The sequence below is a fragment of the Micropterus dolomieu genome, linkage group LG05 (assembly GCF_021292245.1).
Source record: "Micropterus dolomieu isolate WLL.071019.BEF.003 ecotype Adirondacks linkage group LG05, ASM2129224v1, whole genome shotgun sequence".
Lineage (NCBI taxonomy): Eukaryota > Metazoa > Chordata > Actinopteri > Centrarchiformes > Centrarchidae > Micropterus > Micropterus dolomieu.
Genome location: NC_060154.1, coordinates 24,732,845 through 24,743,744, shown reverse-complemented (window position 1 = coordinate 24,743,744; position 10,900 = coordinate 24,732,845). Strand labels below are relative to the sequence as shown.

Genomic DNA, 10,900 nt, shown 5'->3' with positions numbered 1-10,900 from the left:
AGAGGCACACTCATAAAAACATTGCTCAATAGCGCTCCTAGTGGTCAAAAACTCCACAGAGTAGCTTTAATGGTGCCAGTTGTAATGAATGCCTGTTATAAATTTGTAGTCTTCACTTTAAAGCGGCTACAAGCAATAATTTATTTTAACAATGTATCATGACGATGTGAAAACAATGTGACATTCAGAAAGGCTGATAGGGATGAAACTACAGAGGAAAAGAGCTTAAAGAGACTTGCATTCATCAGGTGACCATAGACACAACTCCAAGTAAATGATAATGTGATAATGATAACTGCTGGAAGTGTAAATAAGCAACTGTTTGCAAACACCTTATTAATAAAAACTTTATAAGGATGCCAGTGTTGTGTTTATAGCTTGTTTCTGCTACCCCCAAGTGGCCAAAATCATCAGGTATTTTAAAGGCAAATAGGTTGTGTTAGGTAGTGTCTAGCAGCCTTTATACAGTCTATGGTACCAGCAAATAACCCAAAACAGCTAATGCTTTTAGACTATATTAATAATAATAATAAATTGAATTTGTATAGCGCTTTTCTCGAACTCAAAGTCGCTTTACACAGCAGGTTAAGAAGCATGACAACAAACGGCTATAGATAGGCAGAGGTGAAGAGATGGGTCTTAAAATGGAAAATGGTGAGGGACTCAGAGGTGTGGATCTCATGGGGGAGGGAGTTCCAGAGCCTGGGAGCTGCCCTGGAAAAGGCTCTGTCCCCAAAACTGCAGAGCTTGGACTTGGGGACACAGAGGAGACCGGCTGAGGTGGATCTGAGGGACCGTGAGGGTTGGTAGGGGGAGAGGAGGACAGTGAGGTATGAAGGGGCCAGGTGGTGAATGGCTTTGTAGGTAAGGACCAGGATTTTGTATGTGATCCGGTGAGAAATGGGAAGCCAGTGTAGTTGTTTTAGGACTGGAGTGATGTGGTGCCAGGATTTGGAGCGGGTGATGAGTTCTGGACCAGTTGGCGTGCGGTTGGAGAAGGAATGGTGAACTGTATCAGTTTGTGATCAGAGAGGGGAAAGAGGCATGGATGGAGGTTGAGCACTGGTATGTTAGTGGAGCAGACCAGGTCGAGGACGTGTCCTTTGTCATGGGTGGGGAATGTGACATGTTGGATGAGAGTGAAGTTGTCCAGTAAAATGGTGAATTCTGATGACAGCTTGCAGATGGGGGAGTCTATATGGATGTTTAAGTCACCGAGCAGCAGCAGACGTGAAGAGAGAGATGAGGCTAGTGTGAGGAGTTCTGTAAAATCAGAGCGGAAGGAAGGGTTTGGTTTAGGTGGCAGGTAGGTGAGGATAACTGTCATGGAGGAAAGAGCTTTGAAGGCGAGATATTCAAATGAAGATACTGAGGGGAGGGTGAGTTCAGTGATGGGGAAGTTCTGATTGTAAATAACGGCGAGGCCGCCTCCACGATGGGAGGGGTGGGGTTTGCAGATTTAATTGTAGCCAGTGGGGGATACTTGGTTGAGAGAGAGAGAGAAAATGTAATGTCAGAATGTAAACAATCATAATATTAATGTAAAATATTCTAACCACAGTGATAACTCCACTTCTTGTCAATGCCAGGTGTGCACTGTAGCGGTTAGAATACATATTTGGGATCAAAATTCTATTTAGTTGAACTTTTGCTGCAAAATCTGGCAGAACATTGTTGCTATGGCTCACTCATCCGCCCGCGCCATTGAAAATAATGTCCTTGTTCTGTACAATATCAATATCACATTTTCACTTTTGGTGTGTGGTTAGGAGCTTTGTCTCAAGACTTGACAAAGCTCCTGAAGGGCCACAGAAGACACTGGAGTTTGGTAGACATAGAGAGATACAAAGAGAAAGTTTTGCAGGCGGCTCTGCACCTCTAAAGTAATCACAGCAGAGTTTAAACAGAAGTGACCAAAAATTAAATAAACAATAAAAATAAATGACAAATAGGCCTAATAGCTGACTGGTTATCCACTCTGCACACAATCAAGCAGCATCAGTTCAGACATAAATAAGTAGCTTTCTTGCACTTGCATGCATAACTCAGTGTCCACATTAAGTGCACATGTTAAAACAGTATCAACGAAAGAACTTGGACTGAGAGGACGCGTTTTCTCGGATTGACATGAAATAATTGCAGGGTGGTTCGGTGGGAGCATGAAACATGACTCCTCTACAGTAAGAGGTGTTTTAACGGAGGAGAATCATTCGATACAAAAGCGGTGGCGTGAGCCCCGGAGACGTCAGCAGTCCCCGCCTTGGATTATAAGAATCAATTGTCCGATTATTTTTTTCTTCTGAAATCTGAATGGTGGTTATGTTTGGAGGCGTTATCTGATAGCTAGACACACGGAGCGCGCGGCTGTCGGAGACACCAAAACATCTGGATAACCAATACAATAACAACTGTCATTAGTTAATTTGTGTAGTTTGATAGTTATTCTTAATTTCACTGGAAGCTTTCCCAGAGGTTTGAAGAATGCGTCGCACCTCTGGCTATATTGGCTGGGTGCTGTGTTTGTGCGCATCTTTGACCGTGAGCGCACAGGACTACCCCGAGGACGACAAGATGATCCTGGATCTGATCCGCGAGGACGGGACTCAACCTAAAACCGGAGCCGAGCCCGCTGCTGAGTTCCTCAGGTGCAACAAGGTAATAACCACTGTGTCATGGGCAGTGGTGGAAGAAGTAAAATAAGTAGCCTAAAAGTAGCAGTACCACAGTGTGCAAATACTCGTTTTCCTGCATTCAAAATTTAACATAGCCTAAGTAAAAGTACAAATGTATTAGAATCAAATTATACTTCATCATCTCCTTCATCAAAATTTTCCTTACTTAGCCTACTTGCCTAAATGCACTTTCCACCATTGGTCAGAATGCCAACAGGCTGATGCCTGAATTTGTGTACCTCACAAGTCTTCATTATCTCATTGCGTAGAAATTAATGTAGTACAAATTTCAGTTTTTATTAATAAATGATTTTTTAACTTATAGCCTAATAAGCCATTAGGTCTGTAATTATAAGTAATATCTTTGTTTTTTTTAACCTTGACGCTTTGCAGGATTTTAAAAGGGCTTTGCTGATTGGCTGATTCAGCGAAAAGAAAGCTAGATATTAATAGAGGTTGTGGATTAACTTCCATTTAAATGTGCGCTCACAATCGGGAAACCCCACATTTATGCAATATGATCAGGACAACGCTGATCTGTAAAGGTGCAGAAAATAACTAACCATTAAAAAGTATTGAGTGACATTTAAAAGCAAAAAAACATTTTGCAAGCATGCCTTATTTCTCCTGTACCTGCATTGAGACAAATTAACTACACTCTCATGTTATCTGTGCTGTGATCCAGGCAGCGTGGCGCATGCCCGGTCAGTACCTGGTCGTACTGCGCCAGGGAACGCACGAGTCTCACGTGCATAGGACCATCAGGAGACTGAGAAACAAAGCAGCGAGAAGAAGCTACCTGATTGAGGTCCTGCAGATATACTCAGGAGCTCTGCATGGCTTCCTGGTGAAGATGGGCAGCGACGTCCTTCACCTGGTAACTGCTTCATTTGTCAGCATGCTCTGCTTACCAGTAACACCTGTGGTGGTGGTAAATAAAGGTGTGGGGAACCTCTTGTCTGTGATCACAGTAAGGGACACCAACTCTCAGAAAAAAAAAAATGAACATGCATCAACATGTTGCCTCATTATAATACACAGTTGGCTCATAAGTATTCAAAATATTCACCCCTTTGGACGTTTTATTGTTTTACCTCTCTGAATCAAAGTGGATGTAATGAAACGTAGGATTTGACACTGATCAACAAGAAGGACCCTTCATTGTCAGTGTCAATGCATAACATTGAACTAAATAAAAAAATATATAAAATTACAAAGTAGGCCTAAATAATTGCATCACTTAGGCAATTAATATCTAACATCATATCATTTTAAATGATATTTTAAATAAAGCCCTTCTCATCCCAGGGCATCATAGCCTATTGATGCTTTTTAACGTATAAGTTTGCATGAATAACTATGCAACGTCCGGCTATACTTTCAAAATAAAACTAGTGGCTAACGTTGTAAAACAGCACGTGGTTGACTTGTACAGTTGTAAAATGCTAAAGTTTGGTTAGGCTTTAGGCAACAAAACTACTTGGTTAGCTTTGGGTAAAGATCATGGTTTGGGTTAATATAACTATGTAACTAATAAGCTACTATATGTTACTTACGTGACTTAAATTACGTAAGTTAAGTTAATATCATTAAAAGGAATCAATGTTGACTTTTTGTTTCAGCCTGGATTTTGGCCCACCTAGCCACCACAACCACCTCCACCTTCTCGGACATTTCACTTATTGTTCAGTTTCAGTGCTAAAGGGCCCAGTGCTTGATTTATACTCCTGTGACCTATGACGTGAAAGGGTGCCATGTGCGTTGGTACCAGAGCTGAAGGATGTGACAAGCAGGGCTGAACGATTTGGGCTAAAAATGTATTTGCGATTTTTCTGCCAGATATTGCAATTATGATTCGATTTTTTACTGAAGTTTTGCTGAAGTTCAGTATTCACTGCCAGTCTATTTTTGACGTAAGCCACGTCAAGCAGCACAGAGCAGATGAACCAAGCAGGAAGTCAGACACCTTTTGCAGATTCCTGATCGTACATCAACAAACAACCATTTTGAGCATTAAAATCTTAATATCCTGCATTCTGGAGACATTTTCTGCACAAATTTAAAGTCTAAATGTCTTTATTTATATGTTGGGAAACACAAAATTCAGGTGGCAGGTAACAATTCAAAATATAATGGAATATATTGCAGGATTCAGTAGCTTTTTTTGGTTGCTTACCTTATTTTCTTTGACAATGCGCATGTGTTTCTTCTAGATTTAAATTGCATTGCATGTTTCTTATTGTGCAAATAAAAATTCTCAAAGCAATTTCATTTGTTATCTACTTAACCATGGTAGAAGCACAAAAAACAAGGACAAATGAATAAATAAGCTAAATCTGAACAAGTCAGCAAAATCAGATGGGCAAAACGGTCTCATTCTGAAATGCTCCATGTGGATATGTAAAGTTAGCCTGCAGAGAGCAGAAGGGAACGGGCTCACAGAGAGCTGTTATCCACAGTTGAAGCACACAAAATGACAAATTAACAACAAGTCAACAACATAGGACAGGCTAAACACTCCTGCTGAAACACTTCAGTGTGAGTTGACGCCGGACAAAACCGCAGCACAGCCGCACCATTAACACGTTTTCCTCTATTTTTGTTTGTTGTTGTATAGTATACACACCCTGTGAATGCTCTGATTGGTGAGTAGGACCATAAGAGGAGGCGCATTGCGCTTGTGATTGCCAAGCAGATCTGTCACACAAGAATGACTATGGAATGAATCTGTAACTGCATGAATGTTCGGGTTCTTTCAAATCGCAATTTTGATTTGAAAACAATTAATCGTTCAGCCCTAGTCACAAGGCTTAGCTATTTGATGCTCTGGGAATGAGAAGGGGCTTAAATACATGGATTTAGTGATACAGCAACATATATTCTATTTTATAATCTATATCTATTTTATGTCTGAGGTTGATAAGCCTCCTTATGTGGAGAATAATAGGGGATCTAGGACAGACCCCTGGGGTACTTCTCCAAAAAGAGGGGATGTACTATCAGCCAAACCAATCTAGAATGACATCAGTGATGTGAACGCAACTTTTCAGACAGCTGATTATGACATCATGTTCCTACAACTGTCTATGCTCCCACCACAGGCTTTTATCTGTTGACTTAGACTCACAATTGATTGTTCTCCTACCAGGCAGTGAAGCTTCCTCAAGTCCACTACATAGAGGAGGACTCGTCCATCTTTGCTCAGAGTGCCCCCTGGAACCTCCAGAAGTTACTGCAGCCTTATGGTGGCACCTCTGAAAACGGAACATACAGGCCACCCAGTGAGTCCGTCTCTATTTCTTACACACACACACACACACACACACACACACACACACCTGAAGTAATTAAATTTAAAATCCACACACTCTCTGTCCTCTGCAGATGATGGAGGGAAGGCAGAGGTGTATCTGATGGATGGCAGCATTCAGAGTACTCACAGAGAGGTTGAAGGACGAGTGCTCATTACAGACTTCAACAACGTCCCTGAGGAGGACGGAGTCAGAGTTCACAGACAGGTTACACAGACACAAATTAAACACTTGCACTTCAACAATATAGTCGCATATTTGTCATTGCAGCTCAGTGGCAAATCTCTCCTCTGCAGGCCAGTCAGTGTGACAGTCACGGTACACACATGGCGGGGGTTGTCAGTGGGTCAGACTCTGGCGTTGCTCGAGGCGCCGGTGTTAACCTGGTCCGTGTGCTCAACTGTCAGGGGAAAGGGGCTGTGTCAGGAGCTCTGGCGGGTAGGACTCCCACAGAACTCTTTAATTATGTTAATGACACTTTAAGCCCATTAAAAGTCATTTTGCATGAAATGCAGGTGTGGAAATGGAGCTGCTGTTGCATGAAACCATGCCCTGCAAAGAGAGGGCCACTACTTCTGCAGCAGCATGGTTTACGTTTATCTGGAAACTAAGCATATTTTATTTTCTGCACACCCCTCTCCTGTCCCGTTCAGGTATGGAGTATATCCGAGCAACTTTACTGGCCCGTCCAGCAGACGCTGTGGTTGTTTTGCTGCCTTTCATTGGTGGTTTCAGTCGCTCATTAAACACAGCCTGTCGGGACATGGTGGCTAATGGAGCAGTGGTCATTGCTGCTGCGGGGAACTACAGAGATGACGCCTGCCTCTACTCTCCTGCTTCAGAGCCTGAGGTCACATAGCACTGTATCTAAAAGACCCTGATGGATGTATTCTCACACAACCCTTACCATAACTTCTTCTGTGCGCAGGTCATCACGGTGGGGGCAGTTAACTCAGCAGATCAGCTCATGTCACAGGGAGCGGGTGGCACCAACTTTGGCCGCTGTATTGATCTGTTTGCACCTGGTGATGACATCGTTAGTGCCAGTAGTGACTGCAGCACCTGTTTCACCTCCCGTAGTGGAACCTCCCAGGCTGCTGCACATGTTGCTGGTATGTACACATTCCTCAAATGAAGAGGAAACACAAGTAACTAAAAAAACAGTCAGCTGTGCATGTAGCTGCAGTAGAAGTGCTTTATATTTCGTTTTGTACATGTGTAGGTATAGCAGCAGTGATCCTGTCGTCCAATCAGAACGTGTCACCGGTGCAGGTCCTGCAGATGCTGATGCATTATTCCATCAGGAACACAATAAACTTGCTCTCTCTGTCTGACACACATCGTCTCATTACTCCAAACCTGGTGGCAGCCATACCTCCTGCCAACAGCACAAGTGAGTGACTCACACCACTCTCTCTCTCTCTCACACACACACACAGCTTCTGTGACTAGCTCACATTGTGTTCCTGTTTGTGTGCACAGATGTGGAGCTTCTGTGTCGGTCAGTGTGGTCAGAGAGGTCAGGGGCCACGGATACTGACAGAGCCATCAGTCGTTGTCGTTTGGGGGAGGAGATGATGAGCTGCAGCAGCTACACTCCTGACAGTGTCCATGCCGGAGAAACAATCATTGTGAGTTCAAAGTGACCTCTAAAAAACAACTTCAATCGAAGGTCTAATGTTTAAAAACACTTCACTCTTCACTGTGTTTACAGGTGAAAAGCAAGCAGATGGAGTGTGTGGCCTATAACGGTCCGAGGGGTAAAGGTGTGTACGCTGTGGCGCGTTGCTGTGTGATAAGTGGTCTGCAGTGCCAGGTCCATGTTAGTCCTAAACCCGGACAAGATGCTGAGTGTGTCGGCCCGCAGCACCACCTGACCGGTAAGTCACAGGTGCAGTCTGCTGTAGTTTAAATGAATTTTTTTGCAGAGAGTTAGACGAAAAGATTGATATCTTTCATGTTTGTCAATTACTAATGAAGTTACAGCCAGCAGCCGGTTATTGACTGTACAGAAGTTTATTTCACGGGGAGGGGTGTCAGAACCTTTTGTTTGACGTTTTAAAAAAGCAAGACCCTACCAAGGGCTAGAATTTACAAAATTTGTAAAACCCCCTACTTTCTCAACTTAAACCTGATTTCAACCTTAAAATGTTAATGAACAATAATGTTTAGCCCAGATCACACTTTAGGAGTGGTATTTAGCAGTTGCTAAAAGAGGGGAGACCAGTCAGTATCTGGTGAGACCACCATTTGTACATCTCCTTCGCATATAGTTGATTGTGGCCTGTGGAATGTTGGTCCACTCCTCTTCCATGGCTGTGCGAAGTTGCAGTCGATGAGGACGATGAGCTTCCCGAGACGGTTCCTGACAGTTTGTGCAGAAATTCTTTGGTTATGCAAACCAACCGTCTATCCGGGTGGCTGGTCTCAGACGATCTTGGAGGTGAAGACGCTGGATGTGTCGGTCCTGGGCCGGTGTGGTTACACATGGTCTGCGGTTGTGAGGCCGGTTGGATGTACTGCCAAATTCTCTGAAACGCCTTTGGAGACTGCTTATAGAAGAGAAATGAACATTCAGTTCACGGGCAACAGCTCTAGTGGACATTCCTGCAGTCAGTATGCCAACTGCACACTCCCTCAAAACTTGCGACATCTGTGGCGTTGTGCTGTGTGATGGAACTGCACATTTTCGAGTGGCCTTTTATTGTGGCCAGCCTAAGACACACCTGTGCAATACTCATGCTGTCTGATCAGCATCTTGACATGCCACACCTGTGCGGTGGATGGATTATCTCGGCAAAGGAGAAGTGCTCACCTTTTGTGTACATAGAGAAAGTCTTAGATCTTTGAGTCCAGCTCATGATGAATGGGGGCAAAAACAAGTGTTTATAAACAAGTGCGTTTATAATTTTGTTCAGTGTATTTTAGCTTCACCCATTGGGTTTTGTTTTACATTTATTCATTTAGCTGACGCTTTTATCCAAAGCGACTTACAATTGCTATACATGTCAGAGGTCACATGCCTCTGGAGTAACCAGGGGTTAAGGGTCTTGCTCAGGGACACATTGGTAGATGTGTTACAATGGGGAATTGAACCTGGGTCTCTCACACCAAAGGCATATGTCTTATCCACTGTACCATCACCACCCATACATGCATTATATTATAGCCTATCGATGTGATGCATTTAACTTTACGTTATCGTATAATGCAGAATAAAGTGAAGGTAACAGAGAAAATGTTCAATCCCTACTAACGATAATAATCCACATCTACTGTGTCTGAACCAACACACTGGTCCTGCTAGCAAACTACAAAATAAAGTCCTGTTACTGAGACTGATATTGTTAGCATACAGCACATTTATAATATAGGCATACCTTTTGTCATAACTATTTTGATGTAGTTATTCCATCTTTTTTTATAAACAGTAAATTTCACAAGAAATAAAAAAGATGAAATATAAAGAAATCTAGGGTATGGAATAATTAAAGACCCTCCCGAACTCCTCCCTTTCAGCAAAGACAAAATGAATTGTTCTGTCTCTTTTCTCCCGCACTAATAATTTACAAATAACATTTCAATTAATTAACCAATTTGTGAGCTTTAGAGGAGCTGGTACCGTTGGACAGAGCCAGGAAAGGGGTTTCCAGTCTTTATGCCAAGCTAAGATCACTGTTGCCTGCCACCAGTTTTATATTTTAATCTCAGCAAGAATAAGCATGTTTCCAGAAATGGCTTGCATCAAAGGGGATAACTGTTGATGTGCTGAAGTCAGTCAATCTTGTAACTCAAGTGCTGTACTGCAGATACCTATCCTTTAACCAGAATGTCAGCTTTTGATGCTGCATTTAGAACACCTTGGACAATTATCCTAGTTACCATAGCAATCACCCACGAAAGGAAGCATAAATACCAGCAATGTGTGCAGTATAAAGAGCAGCGTTGTCAAAGGCCGTTATAACACTTCAGTGGTTTGTTACTTTACATTATATTCCTCATTTATTGCCATCACAGTGATTTCTGTGTGGATGATGGTTTAGTGCTGGTCTTGAGAGTCACTAATACTTTCATAGTTGTTGATTGTTGGAGCTCATTTCAGCACTTCTCTCTCTCTCTAGGCTGCACATCTTGGTCCACCGCTGGCATCTTGTCTGGCTCTCGTCCACATTACGGTGATCGGACGCGTTGTGCTGTGAAAGACGGGGTGATGTCACACGCCGTGTGCTGCCATGCTCCTTCTCTGGAGTGCCACCTGTTGGAAAACACATCAGCTGATAAAGATCAGGTAAAGAGTTTAAATAGATACAGGTATCTTAAAACATTCCCCCAGAGCTTTACCCTTGGACACCGTTGCTGTTCTCTTGCAGGTCGAGGTGTCCTGTCCCTCTGGCTGGACTCTGACAGACTGCAGCGCCATCTCTCAGGGCTCTGCTATCTTGGGGCCAGTTGCTAAGGGCAACAGTTGCAGTGTCCGCAGCGCCACAGGAGCTGATGCGGCCGCAGGCATCGCGGTCTGCTGTCGCGTCAGGCCACCAGAGCAGGCCGCCACAAGTCCCCACTGACCCACCTCTCACACCACTTTTATGTCGACCCCTTGAATCCAGCTGTGATATTACTCTAATGCAGACGTCTCCAATGTGTGTCTTGTATCAGTGACTGTAAGCACTTCTGTTTGTGAGCGTGTCAGTTTTGAGATTAGGTCAAAATATGCTCCAGCACATATTGTATTAATGCCTCAGACTTGCATAAGTTGCCTTGCCTAGTACGGTCTTGTTAGCCATATTGAAACCATTTACAGTTTGTAAAATGTACCACAATATTTTTGTATCTTTTACAAAACAATTAAAATAAAAAGAGCTTTCATGAACGTATTATTGGTGTGTGTTTGAAAAAAAAAAAAAAAAAGGCCCAGCT

General features: G+C 43.1%; 1 protein-coding gene across 1 annotated transcript; it reads left to right on the top strand.

Annotated features, from left to right (window-relative positions):
* Positions 1–2,332: 2,332 nt before the first annotated feature.
* pcsk9 (proprotein convertase subtilisin/kexin type 9) lies at positions 2,333–10,847 on the top strand. Its single transcript, XM_046049894.1, has 12 exons — positions 2,333–2,655; positions 3,358–3,549; positions 5,821–5,953; positions 6,057–6,190; positions 6,280–6,421; positions 6,637–6,833; positions 6,912–7,095; positions 7,206–7,376; positions 7,466–7,614; positions 7,698–7,863; positions 10,105–10,271; positions 10,354–10,847. The coding sequence occupies exons 1-12, from the start codon at positions 2,482–2,484 to the stop codon at positions 10,546–10,548; spliced, it is 2,004 nt and encodes a 667-aa protein (XP_045905850.1). The 5' UTR covers positions 2,333–2,481; the 3' UTR covers positions 10,549–10,847.
* Positions 10,848–10,900: the final 53 nt, after the last annotated feature.

Excerpts from the sequence above, each read along its gene's own strand:
- pcsk9 (XM_046049894.1), top strand. The coding sequence starts at position 2,482 with ATGCGTCGCACCTCTGGCTATATTGGCTGGGTGCTGTGTTTGTGCGCA. Across the intron at positions 2,656-3,357 it reads AGTTCCTCAGGTGCAACAAG|GCAGCGTGGCGCATGCCCGG; the intron begins GTAATAACCACT and ends GCTGTGATCCAG. Across the intron at positions 6,191-6,279 it reads GAGTCAGAGTTCACAGACAG|GCCAGTCAGTGTGACAGTCA; the intron begins GTTACACAGACA and ends TCTCCTCTGCAG.